We start from the raw sequence: 22949 nt of genomic DNA, 5'->3' as shown, positions 1-22949 counted from the left end.
TCTGAAAAACAATAGATAACAAGTCCAAAATAAGTATATTCCAATAGAAATGAAAAAGCATCTCTGGCAGCCATGATAGGAATAAACACTCACACACAACATTGCGCAAGGAGGACTTTAATCTCAGTCGCCAAACCTTAATCGTGACTAAAATGTGATTAGAGATCTTTCTCCCAGTTCTTAGTAAGTTTACCTTGTATGTATTGTATAAAATATGAAACTGTACTGGGGGCAAGCATTTAGTTACTCTGTAAATGTGCAGGTGTTGCATACAGTGAAACATCTGTGTTTTCACTGTATTAATCCAGATAAGTTTTTGATCTGAAACACAGAAATATTAATCATCTTGCTAGTTTAAGACATTTGTGGTATACCATTGCCAATCGTAATTAAAATTAATCTTTCATTGACACAGATCTGTTTGAACAAATCGCACAGAAGCAACAACAGCATGGTGTTACAGCAACCCCTCCTCCATCACCAACCCATGGGCAGCCCAACTCAGCATCACCAGTTCATTCAGGTAATTTAAAATCTGCAGGAGAAAAATTATTTCTATCATCACTCTGTCTCTGGTTTGCATAAGCTTTAGTTTTCTGGTATCTGTCAGTGATGTTACTTTCTAAAAACAGTTAGGAATGCATTACAATTATGTGATTTGCTTCCACTGTACATAATGGCAAACAAAACAGTATGCCACAATTTTAACTTGATGCTGGGCGTAGTACATAAAAAGCTATGAATCAGCTGCAGTTGAGGCATTCTTTGGAACAACGACTGAACTAATATCAAAATCAGTCAGTCCCAGCAGCCAGAGACAGTGGTCTTGCATGTGCAGGGTGTGTGTGTGTGTGTGTGTGTGTGTGTGTGTGTGTGTGTGTGTGTGTGTGTTCTACTTAAGTAGAAGGCCTTTTGGCCAAAAGCCCAAATGTGCAGCAGTCTTTTTGTTGTGCCAGTCTACAACTCAACGTCTCCTCTATATGGTGAACAGCAATCTGTCTTTTCCATAATATTGTCATTATTCGGTTGTGGATTTTCCATTGTTTGAAATCAGTCAGTAACTCGTACACATTATACTGTCACATCATATATTTTAAAACCGCAACATTTCATTTACATTTGACTGAAATTTAATCTGTGTACAAGAGCATGAAATTAATAAAAGAACTATTTTAAATGTTTGATGCTCTGTATCTTGATGTCAGTATATTTCAATTAAGTTGTCATTCCAGAGAATACTTAAGTTGTTACTTGGTGGAAAGTTCAGACATGTAAGACAGGTTCACCCAAAGTCGAGGTAACCAATTTATATACAGCTGCCAGAGACTGTGGTCGTGTGTGTGTGTTAACTCTCTGGCAGTCTTTTTGTTGTTCAATTGTGAAACGCAAATTTTGTTGAAAGTTAGTGAAAATAGAATTCAGTTTCTCTCTGAGTGTTATTACCCATACGTGCCAACTGTGATGCACCAGTTCTCAGTGTTGACAATATTCATTTCATTCTGAGCCCTCAAAATATTCCTTAAACCACCTGCAAACCTCAGCCTGTGACAAAAACACTCTCGGTTCACCTGCTGTAGTTTTGCAAACATTTCACTATCAGTGTTTGAGTGTGAAACAAAATTTGGCAGTGCACTGGTGCTCAAAATAACTGTCCTTCATTTTCAGGACTCATCAGGAACATGTAAATCACATACATCTTCCAGAAATATAAAAGTTAAAGGTTCATCCTACAGAAGAGAACATTTAACTATGTTTAGAAGTATTTTATCTTAGCAGTGTTTTTTACCATCCATGTCCTTCACTGTAAAAACACTGATCCCAAAGACTGGGAAAGAATATAACAATGACAATTTAAATGAGGATTTTGTCATTTCAAATAGATTTTTCCTAAGAGAGTGACTGCAACAGATTGTACACAAAACCATATTCCATAATGCATTGTAAAAGCAACAGGAAGATCTAGAATGCTGATATGGCCTTCTTAAGTAAGTAAGGAAAGAGAACATTGGAAATAATATATTAACCCAGATAACCCTGACGTCCTTCTGGAAGGACGACATCACTCACTGTTGAAATTATTTATTTTTTCGAATAACGCATTGTTGCAACAGGCTGTGATGCATTGTTATATGAAGTAGGCAGAGTCAGTTGCGCGCTGCGACAGTCAGTTTGACGCTGTCGTTCATAGTGAGTGAGAAACTGTGTCTTGAAAATAGGGCCGATTTTACCATGGACGAACTGACTGACCTTGTCATTGATGGGTGTGTATATTTTATTCATATTGCATCAATAATTCTGAAACTTGTCATATAATATCTTAAAGAATTAACCTATATTATTTATGGGTTCATATTATGATTGAAAGTTTTTGTCAGTTGTAATTCAATAATGTTTTCAACCGTCCTTCCAGAAGGGCGTCAGGGTGATATGTTGTCATTTTGTATTCACACAAAAAAGGATGTACACTGATGGAACTTTTGGACATGTTAGAATCAGAAGATGAGGGAATACCTAATACTGGTGTGAATGTAACATTACACCCTGCTCTAAATTCAACTGATGACATAACAGATGAAGATTCGGGTGCTGAAGAAAATCCAAGTGTAGATAAATTACCAGCAAGTCAGCTCAGTGCTACTGCGCTTTGTGATTTGGCCATTTCTACCAATGGTAATGCAGTGAATGCACTAAGGAAACAACCCTTTACCTCTGATGTTGTTCCAGGACCCTCCAGCAGTACAAAAACAGCAACAATAACAACAACAACAACCACAACCACAAACAAACCAGCAAGGCTATTGAAGAATAAAGTTCTAAACCTCAAGAAATATAACTGGAAAAGTGGTGAAATAGTTCATCCAACACCTATATGGCCTCTAATGTTCACAGTTGCAATGAAGAAAGGGGGAACACCGCTTGAATATTTCCAACAGTTTTTTGATAACAAAGTGCTTCAAATGATGGTTACTTACACAAATCAGTACGCAGCCAAGAGAAATAGACTAGGTGATTGTTCAGAAGATGAGATGTTGGTGTTAATTGCAATACTTCTGCTAAGTGGATATGTAACAGTGTCACGCAGGAAGATGTACTGGCAACCAGATAAAGACAGTCACAACGACCTCGTAACAAATGCCATGCCCAGAGATCGATTTGACTTTTATCTTTCCCAATTTGCATGTATGCAACAATGACAATTTAGATAAATCAGACCGTTTTGGGAAAATACGCCCATTACTGTGTATGCTGAATGATAGATTCAAACAATTTGTGCCTCACGTGCGGCATCGTTCTGTCGATGAATGGTCCCATACTTCGGAAGTCACAGGTGCAAACAATTCATAAAAGGGAAACCAATCCGATGCAGATACAAATTTTGGTGTGGAGGCCCAAGTGGGGGATATATTATTTGGCTTGAACCCTGCCAAGGAGCTAGCACGTGTAGTAAGGATTATGAAACGAAAGGTATGGGGTACGGTGTGGTAATGACTTATGTTGACCAATTACTTCCACATGTTCCATATCGAATATACTTCGATAACCTCTTTACCAGCGTTGAACTACTACATGACCTAAAAGAGAGGGGCATGGAAGCAACAGGAACAATAAGAGGAAACAGAGTTAAGAATTGTATTCTATCATCTGTAGATAAAATGATGAAAGAAAATAGAGGATCATATGAAGTTTGTTCTGACTCAGCATCCGGGATTTCCATTGTACGTTGGAATGACAACAATGTTGTTACTGTAACCACCAACTTTGACAGAGTGCAACCACTACGCTCTGTAGCAAGATTTTCCAGGGAACAAAAGAAAAGGATTAGCGTGCCTCAACCTAACTTATTACACTCCTACAATACTCATATGGGAGGCATACATCGAGCTGACCAAAATGTATCCCTATATAGATGCTCTATAAGAGGAAAAAAGTGGTATTTCCCAATCATTGCACATTTTATAGACATTGCAGAGCAAAATGCCTGGAATCTTTACAAGCACAACCAAGAACCCATAGATCATCTGACATTTCGTCGTCGAATTGTCACTGCATTTCTTGAAAGTAACAAAAGAGTCACTAACAACAGAGGACGTCCTAGTAAGAGGGCAAAACTAAATTCCAGATTTGATGGAAGAAAACATTATGTTGCTGAATTACCAACGGACGAGATAACAAAAAAGAAGCAGCAGTTGAAATGTCAAAGTTGCCACAAAAAGAACTACTACTATGTGCGTAAAATGTGACAAACAACTTCATGTTTGTTGCTTTTTGTCTTATCGTACTAGTGCATAAAATATGTGTGTAGGTTTTTTTATTTGTTTTTTGTATTTATTAGCTGTTTTAGCCCATAATTAAAATCTATGTTTGTTTATTTGAAAGTATAAAAACCAAAACAAGTTAATTGTGCAGTGTCATATACTTTAAAAACATGTTCCCTCATTGTTCTGACGTCTTTCAGGAACGACGCGCATTTTTGGTAATACTAAATACTCAAAATTGCTTTTACTTTCTTCCTTACAAACTTGTGAATGAATGTAGATAAGATATAAATCAATTTTGAAAAACAAATATTTCAGGACTATCTGGGTTAAGGAAAAAGCTGGCAAATAAGTAAAATCTCCAATATTTATCTAAACTAAGATTGCCCTACATAAAATTTCGTGGAGGCATACTCAACATTCTACCATGTTGCAGATGGGAAATTCTACCGTTGCTTCTATAAAAAGTAAGAAAATTGCCCGGTGCCTGTAAAACGTCGTAATGAAAGATTTTTGAAAAAGTAACATGAAACTTAGCTTCATACCTAGGACTGGTTACATTGTAATACATAAATAATAGGGGTTTTTGAGCTGTACAAGACCTCAAACTTTGATACTTGCAGCATGTGGGAATGCTTATCACATCAACTTCTCAATGTCTTCAGACATAATAATATGGCACAAGTCAGCTTATAGTTCTTCAAACCATCAACAAAGATTACCTACTGAATGACTATGATGAACCAGTTACCAACTACTTCTATGATATAGTGTTGATGTTAAATTTGTCCTCAACATGTATTAATCAAATACCCTAAAAAAATACACTTATCTTCTATATCACTAAACATTTTTTAAGTTGCCAGTTCACTATCACTATGGCCAACACTAAAGTAGAGCTAGAAGCAGGATATATTGAAAAAATGTTCAATTTTGACACTCACCTTGCCAACAGTGGCATTCATATGGGCATCGCAGTCTTTGGCACTTGTGGTTCCAGACATTGGAAGTCAACACAGTGGTGTGCACACATTAAGTCCAGCCTATATTTAACAGTGTCAGATTGACAACACACAACAGTCTGATGAAGCAGGATTGCCTGTTTGGCCATGTAAATAAGGTAGTGTTCACCATGTGTTGCGGTCTTGTGCGGTCTGTCATCCTGTGTAATAGCATAAGTTATCAACCTTTTATAGGTTGGCGTACGAAGGGGCCGTCCTGGTACCCATGGCTGTTCCCTTTAATTGTTGGTATGTCTGGCCTTCAAAAGTGAAGAAGTTGTGGGTCAGGATGAAGCTGGCTAAGGTAATGAGGAAAGAGGTTTTAGGTAGGGTGGCAGGTGATCGGCGTGAAAGGAAGTGCTCCATCGCAGCGAGGCCCTGGACGTGCGGGATATTTGTGTATAAGGAAGTGGCATCAATGGTTACAAGGATGGTTTCTGGGGGTAACGGATTGGGTAAGGATTCCAGGCGTTCAAGAAAGTGGTTGGTGTCTTTAATGAAGGATGGGAGACTGCACGTAATGGGTTGAAGGTGTTGATCTACGTAGGCAGAGATGCGTTCTGTATCCTTCAACCCTATTCATGGGTCGCTTAGAGGAAGCCTTCTTGGTTACCCAGGCCTGCCAACCCAAAGTTTGGTACAGATTTATTGATGACATCTTCATGATCTGGACTCACAGTGAAGAAGAACTCCAGAATTTCCTCTCCAACCTCAACTCCTTTGGTTCCATCAGATTCACCTGGTCCTACTCCAAATCCCATGCCACTTTCCTTGATGTTGACCTCCACCTGTCCAATGGCCAGCTTCACACGTCCGTCCACATCAAACCCACCAACAAGCAACAGTACCTCCATTACGACAGCTGCCACCCATTCCACATCAAACAGTCCCTTCCCTACAGCCTAGGTCTTCGTGGCAAACGAATCTGCTCCAGTCCGGAATCCCTGAAGCATTACACCAACAACCTGACAACAGCTTTCGCATCCCGCAACTACCCTCCCGACCTGGTACAGAAGCTAATAACCAGAGCCACTTCCTCATCCCCTCAAACCCAGAACCTCCCACAGAAGAACCACAAAAGTGCCCCACTTGTGACAGGATACTTTCCGGGACTGGATCAGATTCTGAATGTGGCTCTCCAGCAGGGATACGACTTCCTCAAATCCTGCCCTGAAATGAGATCCATCCTTCATGAAATCCTCCCCACTCCACCAAGAGTGTCTTTCCGCCGTCCACCTAACCTTCGTAACCTCTTAGTTCATCCCTATGAAATTGCCAAACCACCTTCCCTACCCTCTGGCTCCTACCCTTGTAACCGCCCCCGGTGTAAAACCTGTCCCATGCACCCTCCTACCACCACCTACTCCAGTCCTGTAACCCGGAAGGTGTACACGATCAAAGGCAGAGCCACGTGTGAAAGCACCCACGTGATCTACCAACTGATCTGCCTGCACTGTGACGCATTCTATGTGGGAATGACCAGCAACAAACTGTCCATTCGCATGAATGGACACAGGCAGACAGTGTTTGTTGGTAATGAGGATCACCCTGTGGCTAAACATGCCTTGGTGCACGGCCAGCACATCTTGGCACAGTGTTACACCGTCCGGGTTATCTGAATACATCCCACTAACACCAACCTTTCCGAACTCCGGAGATGGGAACTTGCTCTTCAATATATCCTCTCTTCCGTTATCCACCAGGCCTCAATCTCCGCTAATTTCAAGTTGCCGCCACTCATACCTCACCTGTCATTCAACAACATCTTTGCCTCTGCACTTCTGCCTCGACTGACATCTCTGCCCAAACTCTTTGCCTTTACAAATGTCTGCTTGTGTCTGTGTATGTGTGTGTGTGTTGTGTGTGTGTGCGAGTGTATACCTATCCTTTTTTCTCCCTAAGGTCAGTCTTTCCGCTCCTGGGATTGGAATTACTCCTTACCCTCTCCCTTAAAACCCACATCCTTTCGTCTTTCCCTCTCCTTCCCTCTTTACTGATGAGGCAACAGTTTGTTGCGAAAGCTTGAATTTTGTGTGTATGTTTGTGTGTCTGTCGACCTGCCAGCACTTTCATTTGGTAAGTCACATCATCTTTGTTTTATATATATATATATATCAGGGCAGACTGATATTTGTTTTGACTTTCCCAATTATTACATAACATTTCAAAGAATATGGTTGGGCTGTTACACATATTCTAAATCTCATAATGTGTTGCTGTAACAACTTACTGCTGCTAAACTGTTTGACACATTGACCATTTGAAACAGTTGTTCCATTGGTACTGACGAGCAAAGTCTACAGCTTCAAGTTCCTAAGCTGCACATTTGCAGTTTAGTGCACTGTGTTGCATGTAGAGAGTAAGCATTGTCTAAGGAAGAGACCTACTTGTGACCATATGGGAGGAAAAAAAGTGAAGCGCCCAGGAAGGCAGCAGGAAACGAAATGAAATGAAACTTCAGGTAGAGTAATATGTTAATATTTCAGCGATTACAAAATCGACTCAGATTCACAAATAACGTGTCTGAATGAGCTCAATTATCAGTATGACATTCTACTGTCTGTGGCCTGGACACATGCACTGATTCATTTGTGAAAGGTGTCGTAAAGCCTTGTTTTCCTTCCAGGCACTGGGATGGAGCTGATGTCCAAGGTAGTGCCACACATGTACTATTCGGGACAGATCTGAGGATCATGCTGTCCATGGGCATACCTCAACTACATGCAGACATCTCATAAGACACATGCCATATGTGGATAAGCACTGTCCTCTTCAAAAATGCACCCACAATACTGTCACATGAGAGGTAATGCATTAAGGACTCAGGTTGCGTTCCTTCAATCACTACCAGCCACAAGCTGAAGTCATACCTGATGACCCCCCACAACAGGAGTAATGCCATTGTACCTCTCAAAAACCGTATAAGAATTGGACTTCTCTCCAGATTGCCTACGTACTCACCAGTGATGGGCTTCTGGGGTAGTCCAGAACCAAGATTAATCACTGAAGATAGTACATAGCCATTCATCAGCAGTCAGTGTTTCCCTACTATGATACCACTCCAAACACATCTGTGGTATTAACAACAGCCTGTGCATAGGACATGAATTCCCTAGTCCGACTGTTGCTAGTCTCTGACTAATGGTGGATGAGGACACAGAACGTTGCAGGAGTCCACATCCTCCCTTGTGGTGGTCAGTCATCATCGACCAGAACTGTGATGATGTGTATGCCTGCCCTCATGTTTCTGTGCAGCTGACATTGGGCCACTGTCGCATCCAAATGCCCCACAATTCTGGATATTGCAAAATTCGCCCAGCCAGCCAATTGGAGACAAACAATGAGGCCCCTTTCAAAACCATCCCTGGTGTTACCCCTTAGCTTACAATGTCGTGTGAGAGACGTAGCGTGCCGACCTGGCCAAACATCAGCTAGACGTATCAGAGATGTGGTACGTTTACCGCACCGAACAAGCGCATGTTGTTTGAGAGACGTGGTCGGTCAGCCGTGCCAAATGAAACCAGAACGTCTCTGACACGTTGCGGAGCTGATCGAGTACACATGGCATACATGAAGTGTTCTTCGCCGCATTCGGACCTGCCGACATTACAAAAATACTTTCACAATGTCCCCGAAGTGTAGCAAACGTGTTCACTAAGAAAAGGAGACATGTGATGGCATAGCCAACAATGATTTTGCAGGATATTATGACAGTGGCAGTGACAGTGGTAGCAACGTTTTACCTCCTGTACGAAAACAGTGTAAGCGGCTGGTGATTGAAGATGTTACTGACGAAGAAGAGCAACAATCAGAGTCACGGATGTGGCAATAGGATGACAATAAACCAACAATCTGGACGTATACGGAAATTCCCGGAATAAAGGAAGCAGCTTTACAGCATGTGAGTACAAGCATCAGAGAATTAGACGTTTTCTATGTAATATTTAATAGCACATTTTGGGAAAACATCGTAACTGAGATGAATAGGTATGCACAAGACGTACTCAACAATGAACAGAAGAGACAAAAAAATAGACCAAAAGTGGTCTCCGATCAGCTGTAATGAAATAAAAATATACATTGCGTTATGTACAATCATGGCTGAAATAAGGAAACCGTCGATTCAGATGTATTGGTCTAGGAGGGCCATTATAGAAACACCAATATTTACGAAGACGATGCCATTCAGGAGATTTCTGCACATAGGTTGACTTCTACCTCTAGCGAATAACAATTAGCCAACAACACAGATAAACTGTACAAACTAAGGCCAGTCATAGATATGTTCAATCAAAAATTTAAGGAAGTGTACACAATACAAGAGAATATTGCCATTGATGAATCATTAATGAAATTTTAGGGGCACTTATCCTACAAACAATTTAACCCATCAAAAGGAGCAAGGTTTGGTATTAAAATTTATAAATTGTTGAGTCAAGTTCAGGATACTGCTATGATTTTAAGATATACACGGGTAGTGACAAACGTGATGCTAGTGGTAGTGCCTCTGAAAGTGTAGTTCTAGAACTATCACAGTCGGTTTTACACAAAGGGCATACTCTATATTTAGATAACTGGTTTTCTTCACCAAAACTTTTCAAAACTCTCCTCACCAATAAAACTAATGTGATTGGAACAGTGCGCTCAAACAGAAAAAACATGCCCACACTTCCTGAAGGCAAAATTAAAGAAAGGATAAATACAGTGAGGAGTTGTAATGGCATATTTCCACTAAAATGGAAAGATAAACAAGACATTTACATGCTTTCCACAAAACATTAAACAGCAGAAATGATTGCCACAGACACACCTCTCCGCAATGCGTTGTGGAAACCGAAATGTGTCATCAAATACAATAGAGGCATGATAGGAATTGATCATTAAGACCAGATGCTCGCATGCTTCCCTGTGACGAGAAAATGTGTGAAAGGATACCACAAGATATTCTTTTACCTATTTGATGTTGCTTTATTTAACAAGTACATTTTGTATTACAAAATACATTGTGGCAAATGACAGAGCTACGCAGAATATATGATTCACATTGCAGAATCATTGTTGAAAACTACACCTTTACCGGAATATAATCAGAAGAAACGATTAGCATCCAGTGATCGAAGGGACGATTAGCATCCAGCGATATACCACAAAGACTGTACGCGCAACATTGGGCACATTTTCCCAAACATATTGATCCAGCACCATCAAAAGTAAATCCTGCGAGAACTTGAGTAGTGTGCAGAAAGCATAAACAATGCAGCGAAACAACGTGGCAATGCAAAAAGTGTACGGTTGCATTACATGTGCCAGATTGTTTTGAACGATATTATACAATCGAAGGCTATTAAATTAGTGTACATGTCATTGTGAAGACGCTGTGTTTGAAAATATGTTTGCCAACGTACTAACGTAACGGCTCCCAGAATGTTTTGAACAAAATATTATACAGTCTTAGATCATTGTATTGTTGTGAATATTATTATTATTAAGATGTATTTCATCAATGTATGTTTGCTTGTAAAGGGAAATAAAACGTTTGTGAATATATCGTTGTGTTTGAGACAATGAGTGTTTCGTCTCCAATGGGCAACTAATCGTCGTTATTTATTATACCTGTAGAAATGTCACGTTACTGATATCCCACACACGAATTTACAAATCCCGAGGGTGTCTGCACGACTTCGGATGCCACTAGGCATACTGCACCACAGTCTTAGCGTGTGTAAGCACCGGGAATTGTGAGGCACATCCGTACCTTACAGCCACTTACGGCTCATGCTAACAGAACTTAAATTGTAAGACAAAGAGTTAATAATTCTGTCTTACTTTACATAACCTACCACACCTGATGACAACACTGAACATGACTAACACATGAACTCTGGCGGCCATTCTATTTGTGAAAGATAATTGGAACTCTAATCATTTACAAACTCACTAATTGTGCGTACGTGACATAACCACATTGATTTCCAACCATGTCTTCTGGGAACTTCTTTTTTTGTCAGGCAGTGTATACTGGTTCAGAAATAGTTGATACACAACAAACAAATATTTACTGATGGCCGGTCCACATATTACTTGTGTTCTCATATCATGGCTAATGCAACGAGACCAGTGAGGAAAGTTGGATGCAGCCACTTAAAAAGTTACATTTACTGTAGGAAATAATTCTAAGGGCTGGGATAAATGTGAGAGTGTTTTTTTAGTATAAGACACTTTTGGTACCCTCAGATAGTACACGCAGAACTGTTTCACTAGGTGCAAATTTTCATTGATAGTTACTGTCAGATAGTTCCTTGTTAGTACTTTCTACAAGTGTATGAGAATCTTGCAGGAACAGATGTCAGAAGCATAGCATTTGCGCACAGCAGGGTGAGAGTGTGTGTGAGAGCTGAAAGATCACTCTTTGCAAGATATTTCCATTGTAGTTCTGTGCATGATGGACAAGATTGCGTTAGGAGAGCACTGGGCTCCAGCTTCACTTTTAATACTTTTATTGGCAAAGAAAAAATGTAAATGACCATATTTGCATTGAGTAAGGAGGAGATTAGGCAGCAGTATGATTATGAAGTATGCAAGAATCTCATTGTAGAGCTTGTGATGGAAAATCCACAACAAAATCAAAATTTTATGGGAATGACAGCGATTGACATGAAAGAAATGCTCTTTACAATTGGACTCAAAATTGCCAATCTACTATTATGCATAAATCCATTAGTGTTAGAGAGACTGCTTGTGACACAATGTTAATAGCATCAGCTATGTTCATTCTCTTTAATATTTGGTAAAGTAACTACTACAATCAAATAACATTTCACCAATTTCATCTTAACACCCATAGATGCTCAAAACCCAAGTAGGGCGAGTGTTTGATAAATGAAGCATTTCCAGGTATGTATTTGTTCGAATGTTTTTACTTTTATTGACTTAGGAGTCACTCGTAAATTCCTGAATATCTGCTCTTTAACACCCAGTATAATAATAGAATCAATAAATACCACATCTTACAAAATTATAGACACAGCTGTAGTACTTGAAGTTAAATGGCAATTTTCTGAGTACCAAAACAATTACTTCAAAACAAAACTTCACTTGTTTCTGTATATTAATTAATCCATGCTATAAAACTACTTTTTCCGTTTCCTTGAACTGTGGGTATTCTGATAAATTTCTTCTGACGAGGTGTTGAAAACATTAGCCATTTCAATCAGTAAACTTTGTTTCTAATCTCATTTCCTGTAGTCCTGTAACTATACATTCCATAATGCTGGCCTTTCCTCATACAAACTAATTAAATATACAGTTTCATCCTGAGTCTACTTCCCGGCAGCTTTGTTTGTTACTTTTCTTCTTCCAGGCACATTACTGACATTCATTCAGAGTGCATATGCAGTGCAACAATTGTCCTGACAATGCTGGTACATGCTTATAGAGTGGCTCATTGCGGTTTTCATGTGGTGCAGTGTGTAGTGTGCTAGTCCTACATTCATTTTTCCATATAATGTGGGATTGAGGCTCTTCAGTGACAATTTATTTTTATTTTTGTTTTTTAATTCTATATAGACTGAGATCACACAAGTCATAGGATAGTGGTATGCACATATGCAGATGGCAGTAGTATCATGTACACAAGGTATGGAAGGGCAGTGCATTGGCGGACCTGTCATCTGTACTCAGGCAATTCATGTGAATAGATGTCCGATGTGATTATGATCATATGACAGGAATTAACAGACTTTGAATGTGGAGTGGTAGTTGGAGCTAGATGCAAGGGACATTCCATTTCAAAAATTATTAATGAATTCAATATTGAGAGATCTCCATTGACAAGTGTGTGCTGAGAATGCCAAATTTCAGGCATTACCTCTCACCACAGGCAACTCAGTGGTCGATGACCTTCACTTTATGACCAAGAGCAACAGCGTTTGTGAAGAGTTATCAGTGCTAACAGACAAGCAACACTGCATGAAATAACCACAGACAAATGAATCCATTAGGACAGTGCAGTTTTAATATATTTTCTATGGGATCTAAAATTTAAAAACCTCTCTCACACCGGCCTGATTTAGCTTCACTGATCAGGATAGTAAAAAACATGTGTATATTAAGGGAATTTTCATTGACAAAGCAGGCTTATCACATTCACACAGTTCAATACTGTTCTATCCTGATTAAATTAAGCTTAACTTAAATTCCATAAGGCAGTGAAGCAATTTCGAAGTCTCGGTGCGACGAAAATTGTCAGTCGATCTCCTGGAAACATTTGTAATAATTATTAACTTTCGGTGATCACATGGGGAAGACCGGAGATCTGCTGGTAAGACCGTGTTAGCCTATTTATTTGAAGTAACTGGATATCTCGAGCATACAAAACGGCAGGTTCGTCCAGTGTAATTCAGACGTTCCCCACTGATCCCGTGCAACACAGCGTAGTAAGCAGACACTGTCAATAATAATAATCCGTTAAATAATACGCGAACACACTTACTTTAGTTTAGTTCATGTATTAAATTCCTTCTCATACAGAATCTCATCAAGATGGCGACTAGCTCAACAATACATACATATACATCCTTCTTTCACGACTAATCGGCAAGTAGTAGTCCCCTATTCTTTTTCCTAAGAGAAAACATAGATAGCAGAGAAGCTATTCCATGGAGTAAATGGACGCTCCAAGGAATAATTGGGCTTGAAACTACTTTGCATTGATAATCGGTAAGATAAGAAGAGATATTTCGAGATATGTACTGAGTTATATAATTTATAAAATTTCTGAAAATATCGTGGAGAGACCGCTGCAAGAGACATTACACAGTGAAATTTCGCATTAATGGGCATGCTGATGTGTGTGTACTACATCAAATTAATGGATCCATCTGAAAACTAGCAAAGTTTTCATTCTTCTTTTGTGTGCTTATTTATGGCCCAACACACACTATTCATTGAGTGGTCCGCTCTACTCTTTAAATAATTTAATCTTGTATTTATATTGATTACTGTTCCAATTAATGCCACTCCTCTGACTCCAACCAGCTGGAAAATTAACTGACTAATTGACTGTATAAGAATGTGTGTGTGTTCAAACGAATGTACGTAAGCTACACTAAGGTACATACTCCCAAAACAGTAAATATGCCACCAAAGTTTGTCTTAATTGACAATCAAAGCAGAATACGACATGAAAATTCCAGAACGACTGTTACTCTCTTCCATGCCAATAGAACAGTAATTGCTATTTTTAATTTCGTACACATTATCACATTCATTCACCATCAGGGGCTTACATCTCTTTTGTGTGTACATTATTGGTGAAACTGGGACCCTGAACCTTTACATTCCTATTTCTTGCAAGTCTTAACTCTAACTGCCCTAAGTATTTTTCTGAGGATGGGGGTGGGGAGGGGTATATCACACATTACATACATTGTATGGTATATTGCACATTCCATACAATTTGTTGGAAATAAAATTATAAACTGGTTTGTCTCAAGTAAAAGTATACACAGCTAAAATGCAACATGTCAGACTTCGCATGTCTACATATGTAGCAATCCTTTGGTGCTTGTTAGTTATTAAAATCCTAACATATAGGGAGAGCACATTTATGCCAATATTTACATTTACATGACAAATGAAGCATCTCTTTGAAACCTTCTTGAGGCAGTTTTCAAACTGTATTCTCTGCAAAAATACTGTTCCCTCTCTCTCTCTCTCTCTCTCTCTCTCTCTCTCTCTCTCTCTCTCTCCTCCCCCCCTCTCCCTCTCTTTCTCTCTCTCCCCCCTCCCCCCTCTCCCTCTCTTTCTCTCTCCCTCCCTCACCCTCTCTTTCTCTCTCCCTCCCTCACCCACTCTTTCTCTCTCCCTCCCTCTCCCTCTCTTTCTCTCTCCCTCCCTCTTTCTCTCTCCCTCCCTCTCCCTCTCTTTCTCTCTCCCTCCCTCTCCCTCTCTTTCTCTCTCCCTCCCTCTCCCTCTCTTTCTCTCTCCCTCTCTTTCTCTCTCCCTCTCTTTCTCTCTCCCTCTCTTTCTCTCTCCCTCTCTTTCTCTCTCCCTCTCTTTCTCTCTCCCTCTCTTTCTCTCTCCCTCTCTTTCTCTCTCCCTCTCTTTCTCTCTCCCTCTCTTTCTCTCTCCCTCTCTTTCTCTCTCCCTCTCTTTCTCTCTCCCTCTCTTTCTCTCTCCCTCTCCCTCCCTCTCCCCCTCTCCCCCCTCTCCCTCTCTCCCCCCTCTCCCTCTCTCCCCCCTCTCCCTCTCCCCCCTCTCCCCCCCCCCTCCCCCTCTCTCCCCCCCCTCCCCCTCTCTCCCCCCTCTCCCTCTCTCCCCCCTCTCCCCCCTCTCCCTCTCTCCCCCTTCTCCCCCCTTCTCCCTCTCTCCCCCCTTCTCCCTCTCTCCCCCCTCTCCCTCTCTCCCCCCTCTCCCTCTCTCCCCCCTCTCCCTCTCTCCCCCTTCTCCCCCCTTCTCCCTCTCTCCCCCCTCTCCCTCTATCTCCCCCCTCTCCCTCCCCCTCTCCCCCCTCTCCCCCCTCTCCCTTCCCCTCTCCCCCCTCTCCCTTCCCCTCTCCCCCCTCTCCCTCCCTCCCTCCCTCTCCTCCCTCTCTCCCTCTCCCTCCTCTCCCTCTCTCTCCCTCCCCTCGTGTGTGTGGGGGGGGGGGTTGCAGCTGTGGGTGTCGTAGTCTGACCCGCAGTATGTTATGAGCACTTTACTACATCCTTCTCATTGAAATCTTATTTGGCAGGATTACATTTGTAAGTGGCCCGCTCTGCTATGCATTTTCTCTGTTTATACACTCCAATCCAGTAGCCTGGTTTTCTCTTTCCTTTTAGTATTGGCGGGCATGGTAAGCTTTGCTCAAGCTGCAACCTGCCGCCAGTGCCTGGTTTGGTGGATTTGGTTCTGTGAGTGGCTAATACTGCTGTGCATGAGGCATTGTCATGTTCTCTCACACCATTAGCTTAATTTTAAACTTGTTAACTCCTTCTCATAGCTACGTTTAGCACACCCTGCTGTGCCACATTCTGAAATGCAGATGGTGTGCACCACAGCTTGTGGCATCATGCCTTGTCATGCTATCTGGTGATTCTTGGATGAGTGTATCCCCACCATAGTTCACTTTGATGTGATTTTCATTTCAGGCAAATCGTTATACAATTCATTGTTTACATCAGCCACATACCCCCTACAGCTGCCACCTATGACACATTTACATCATGCCTCTTGTTCTTCTTTGCCTCCCTGTGAAGCTGCTAGGGTGGTATTGTTAAAATGTGTGTGTCATACTCCACACTTGAAAACAGCAGCATCTATCGCTAAGCTTCCACTTGATGCTCTTCATGTGCTGTGTACACATGAAAGATTCCCATTTGAATTACACACACACACACACACACACACACACACACACACACACACACACACACACACACAGAGAGAGAGAGAGAGAGAGAGAGAGAGAGAGAGAGAGAGAGAGAGAGAGAGATATTCGCTGAATCTGATTAACTTGATGTCAGCTGTATTAGGTATGGATATCCTACCAATTGGTGATGTGTGAAAATTTTAACCCAATTTTCCCAATTATCGTAAGCTGTCACTTTATCATTCAGATAGCTGTATATACTTCAACTTTTGTACAGCATACTTGAAATTTTTCAGCTGGCCGTTGTGGCTTAGCGGTTCTAAGCACTTCAGTCTGGAACCGCGCTGCTGCTATGGTCACAGGTTCGAATCCTGCCTCGGGCATGGATGTGTGTGCTGTCCTTAGGTTAGTTAGGTTTAAGTAGTTCTAAGTTCTAGGGGACTGATGACCTCAGATGTTAAGTCGCATAGTGCTCAGAGCCATTTTGAAATTTTTTCAATGATTCTGAATCCTATGTTTTGCATGCCTTTGCTTTCTTGTATTTATTTTTGATTCTGCAACATCATCTCCCTTGCCATCTTCCTTCCACTAAATTTATGGATTCCTCTTCTTTCTTTTCCTTCTTAATATTCTTGAGGTGTTCCTTCCTAAAGCCATTATTTGTTCTGAAGTTCACCAGTTATACAGTATTTTGATGTTCTATTTCTATTAATCTAAATGATTAATGGAAAATCTCATATAAGATGTGAAACAAATATTAACAAAGAGATAGAGGGGCTGGCCAGTACTTACCTCAGCTCAGTACAGCCGATAGATACACATAAAACAGAACTGAAAATTAACATTCCTAGCTTTCGGAACTTTGTTCCTTCATCAGGGAGGAGAGAGGGGGAAAAAAAGGGAAGAAGGGAAAGTGGATTCAGTTACTCACAACCCAGGTTATGAAGCAACAGGGAAAGGTAAACAGGGAGGGTAGCAAGGATGGAGGCATGGGACAACCATGCCTCCATCCTTGCTACCCTCCCTGTTTACCTTTCCCTGTTGCTTCATAACCTGGGTTGTGAGTAACTGAATCCACTTTCCCTTCTTCCCTTTTTTTCCCCTCTCTCCTCCCTGATGAAGGAACAAAGTTCCGAAAGCTAGGAATGTTAATTTTCAGTTCTGTTTTATGTGTATCTATCGGCTGTACTGAGCTGAGGTAAGTACTGGCCAGCCCCTCTATCTCTTTTGTTAATATTTATTTCTATTAATCCTCTGTTGTCCGTCATATGGCAGTGATGATTTGGCTCAGTTTTCCATTTCAGCCTCAAATATGCTTGATGTCATGCAGTCTTGCACATTACACTTAGCTTAAGGCTCCAATGTTTTATTTGTAATTTTGACTTGTTCCACGTCTGCATTAATGTCTTCCTCTTTCTACACCTATCCTTTGCTTATGCTCAAACTGTTATCTGTGATGACTTGCCTGCATTCGTTTCCTGTTTTATCTTCTCCAGTTTGATTTAGCTGCTACTTACATTCATTGTTATCTGTTCTGCTGTCACATTCAGAGAAACTACTTCGTTTTATGAATGCTGCTTCTTTAATTACGACTACTATAATACTGTATTGTTCAAAAGACTCGTCTATTGCACTGTTACCAAAGAACTTCCTTCCCATTGAAATTTCAGTTAGTAATTCCTTCCTTAATATGACTCTTTAGATGTTACAGGAGATAAAATATCATCTTTAGTACTGCTGTAGCCATGATTGCATTTTCTCTGTGTCGTTCTTATATCATATATAGTCACCTACTTCCAACCGTTTTTCTGCATTATTTACCTCTGATGTAAATTTAACCTGCTACTGCTACTGTGACTCCCACTACGATGTATAAAATCTTTTCATCTTATTCTTGACCTATACGTTCCTTTGGTTTCATAAATAAGTGACTGACTGTATAATAATATACATGCGCTCAAACAAAAATTCGTGTGTTGTCAGCACTTATGTCCCCTGTTATCAAAGAAATTGATCTTGGTGAGCATGGTACTCTTAAAATGTGTCTTACCTGATTTGATTTTAGAAGTACCCAGTAGAAGTAGTTTTTTCAAAAAAAGTGGAGTTACTTTCCTTTTATTACCAGAATAAAAGTAACCACTAAGTCAGTGACTTTGAGGATGAAGTAGATTTTTATTGTTGTTGTATTCCTGTCATAATTGATTGATGAGAAAAAAAATTTGAATTTGGTGTACTTTTATGTGGTACAGTACATAATGCAAGCTATTCCAACTCTATAGCCCACTTGTGGACAGGTGAATGCCTTTGGGCAGGAGTGGGCTACTGCTCACGTGTGTGGAGCTACAGATGCAAGCCCTAGCCTGTGCAATTGTATACCTCAGTCAAGTGCCTACAGACAGGGGTGGACAAATGGCTCATGCAGATGACAGAACAGGGTGTGACTGCAGTCCATAGGGTTGCCTGATGGGTATCCCAAGTACTCTCTCTGCCTGCCTAAAGGTGAGCTGTGGGCTCTCGTAGAGGCCTGTTCCTTATTGGTCAAAGATGCAACAGGCTGATAGTTTATGTGAGAGATGTTGGATGTTCATTGTTGTATTGATTGGATAGTTCCCCTTTTGTATGTTTTTAGCACAGGGTGTTTAGACCCCAGGAAATCTGGGAGAAGCTCGGGAATTTTTCATTTTTTAGTTTTCAGTTAAATTTTTGTAATTTTGACTGGTAAGAACTGATACTCAAAGAATATTAATGTATCCTGCTACTGCAGAATAATACTGCAGCAATAAAACATAAACAAGAGGAAAAAACCAAAACAAAACTTAAGTCGCAAAGGAAATGCGCCATTTACAACAACAAAACACTGTGCACACACAAGCATCTGCCAACAGAAGAATGTGTCAGAGACCTTAGGATGAAGACTATGCAATACTTCATAATAACAAAATGCTTCCGATGAGTGTGACGTCACAATTGTTTACATAAGGGCCCACGAGAAAGACAGGCTGTGGCGCGTACGTCTCGAAGATAAGCCTGAACTCACTCGCTCGCTCAGCTCAGCAGAAAAGACGTGTTCTGACCCTGTTAACTCGCACCTGAGTGTGTACGTACTAACGAGAATTGCATCTTCTGCTGGAATCTGCTATTATGAAGTCTTACTGATCAAGGGTACTACAAGAAAATTTAATTTGAGATCAATACGTGATATAAATGGTATAATGGCTTGTTTATAGCATTTAGTCTCTTCTGCTTAACAGTCCTCGTTGCATACAAGAAGTGTTGCCTTATGCAACTGATAACCATTTTGGCATGATTTTAATTTTATTGTACCCCAGTACAGCCTTAACAAATTTTATGTAGGCCTGTGGACTTGTGATCATTGTAGGACTAGTAACAGTAAGACTCCATAATGTCAGATTCCAGTAGAAGATGCAATTCTAGTTCATAAGTACACACCTCGTTATGAGTTTACAAGTGTAGAAACATGGTTTGTCTGCTAGTTGAGTGAGCGCAGACCTACCTTCGTAATGTATGAACTGCAGCCTATCTTTCGTATAGGCTTCGTGTTTACATTAGGTTCATTTGAGCAGTTGCTAGTGAGCTCACATGCATGCGCAGTTGAGTCGCGTGTGAGCAGTACCCTCTACTGCTTCTGGCTAGTTCAAGTCCGTCGTTAGCTGTATCTGCAGTAGCGGCAAGCATCCAGATGCTACCGGAAAAATTTTTGTAGTGCCCCAAGCTGCCAGATTCACGCGCACGCAAAAAAGTCAGAGCTTTTGTGGGGGTGGGAGTAGTTACCACCTGACCCATGTTTTCGTTTAGTGATTTTGCTGTTACCTCTTCGTTTACAGCTTCCACCTCAAATGAAAACAAAACAGATTTCTGTGGCTGGGAGCTATCAAGGGAAATAAATAAGTTCACATAATTACCGAAGATTAAAATGTATTATTAGTTTGTTTTCTTATTTTATTGTATTTCCATGGTTTTGGCAGTCAAGCATTAATCACCTTGCAGAAGAATGGAGTTGTTTTTGTCACTTTGCTTAGGAAATATGGCCTTTATTAATTAAAGTGGGAATATGCAACAGGATCATGAAAATAATGTTCCATTAGTATACACCCAGTCTTGGACCATCTAGTTTGAAAATTATAACAAACCCAAATTGGAATTAAGAAAGGAAGAAGATTGAAGTCCAGCTATTGTATGTTGAGTCCAGGTAGATAGCAGGAGGATAGGGCATGTTGAAGATCAAGTTTACAGTATTTGAAGTTCAAGGGAACTGCTGTTCATTTATTTCATCTTTGAGTATTTTGCATGCTATTGATGTGAATAGTTAAATTGAATAATATGTAGTGGTGCATTTAATAATATTGGTGGTGGTGGTGGTGGTGGTAATAATAATAATAATAATAATAATAATAATAATAATAAAGAAAACAGTTAAATTGTGTAGATCTGCATGCAAACATACTATGACTATAACTTAAAATTGTAGATCTTCTTTTGCACAGTCAAAAGTGCCTCTATGGCATAAAATCCTTCTTTTTATTCTAGTGTTGTCGCTCCTCCCCACCCCCCCTCCCCCACCCCCTAACTGCCCCCCGGGGGCTCGCTACTCTTTGGCAAGTTAGTGCTTGGCTACCACAGGGCCCCAGTCTTTGCAGCATTTTTTCCCTTCCGTGCTGCATAACTATCCTCTTGTTATTCTATTTCCCCTCCCGTGGGGAACATGTATGGGGTTTTGTTGGGAATGTTCTGCATTGTCGCTGATGTACAAACAGTTTCACCTTCATTTTTTGCTCCCTTTTCCTTCCTTTGTTTCCCTTCTCTTCTCATTCCTCTGCCTCGGCGTTTGAATATCCTCTTTTTTCTTCTTCCTCTCTGCGCACTCCTGAAGGCCGGCCCATGCGTCTGACATGTAACAGGTGACTGGGTAACGTGTAATTCCCAGCCCCAGGTCAACAGTTAAGGTTTGCACGTACCCCCTGGTACAGGCCAGGCTCAGGGAGGAGAAATTGCCTGAGCTCTAACCCCAAACTGCCAATTGATCCCTCTGTCAGGTGTTCGGGAGTTCTGAACGGAGGTGTGAACCATCACCCAAGACAGGTGCGCCCCCTTATGAAGAGAGCCCCCAGTTGGAAGGAGTGCACCATCAGAGATGCTGTCAATCATGGGGATTTCCTCATGATGAGTCAATCATCTTCCCACTCATTGTCTACAAAATGTAAACATAATGAGGATAATGATTGAAAGGCCCTCCCCACTGCACCACGGTTCCTCATGGTCTCATGTACTGAAGATGGTCAGTCCTTCGCCATGGTAAATTTGCTTATTAGTGAGAAAAGTGTTGATGCAATTGCTGGCCTTGTGAAATCCTGCTCTCATTTACGGAATGGCACTTTGCTTTTGGACACCACTTCTGATTCTCAAGCACAACAATTGCTTGCTGCCTCGCTTCTCCGCAGCTATGCTGTTCATGTCAAGGCCCATAGAACTTCGAATCCTTCCTGTGGTGTAATTTACACCAGGCTGCTCGACGCTCTAAATGAGGCCGAAATCCAATCTTACCTCTCTGATCAGGGTGTCACTGCCGTCCATTGTGTAATAAAAAAAGGTAAATTCCTCCTTAGTGCCCACCTGCACTCTCTTTCTCACCTTTGATAGGCCGCTGGACCTGATGGGATACCAGTTCAATTTTGCACAGAGTACGCGAAGGAACTTGCCCCCGTTCTTGCAGCGGTGTACCACAGGTCTCTAGAAGAGCGTAGCGTTCCAAAGGATTGGAAAGGGGCACAGTTCATCCCTGTTTTCAAGAATGGACATCGAACAGATGTGCTGAACTATAGACCTATATCTCTAATGTCGATCAGTTGTAGAATTTTGTAACACATATTATGTTCAAGTATAATGACTTTTCTGGAGACTAGAAATCTACTCTGTAGGAATCAGCATGGGTTTCGAAAAAAACGATCGTGTGAAACCCAGCTCGCGCTATTCATCCACGAGACTCGGAGGGCCATAGACAAGGGTGCCCAGGTAGATGCCGTGTTTCTTGACTTCCGCAAGGTGTTTGATACACTTCCCCACAGCTGTTTAATGAACAAAGTAAGAGCATATGAACTATCAGACCAATTGTGTGATTGGGTTGAAGAGTTCCTAGATAACAGAATGTAGCATGTCATTCTCAATGGAGAGAAGTCTTCCGAAGTAAGAGTGATTTCAGGTGTGCTGCAGGAGAGTGTCGTAGGACCATTGCTATTCACAATATACATAAATGACGATTATTTTCAGCCATAATGGCTGACTGTGTGGGATAATTATTTATTTCAAGTTTCTGCTACCAGTCAC

At 41.0% G+C, this 22949-nt stretch overlaps 1 protein-coding gene across 1 annotated transcript in view; it reads left to right on the top strand.

Annotated features, from left to right (window-relative positions):
- LOC124716462 (exportin-6-B) overlaps nt 1–22949 on the top strand; it is a gene marked incomplete in the record, with an annotated part of 329183 nt that overhangs the window by 124593 nt on the left and 181641 nt on the right. Inside the window, 1 exon segment of the mRNA XM_047243176.1 lies at nt 416–523. Within this exon segment, the coding sequence (XP_047099132.1) occupies nt 416–523 (108 nt within the window).

This window comes from Schistocerca piceifrons, chromosome 1 (genome assembly GCF_021461385.2).
Source record: "Schistocerca piceifrons isolate TAMUIC-IGC-003096 chromosome 1, iqSchPice1.1, whole genome shotgun sequence".
NCBI classification, from domain to species: domain Eukaryota; kingdom Metazoa; phylum Arthropoda; class Insecta; order Orthoptera; family Acrididae; genus Schistocerca; species Schistocerca piceifrons.
Note: the sequence above shows the minus strand (reverse complement) of the source record. Positions and strands in the feature narration are given on the sequence as shown.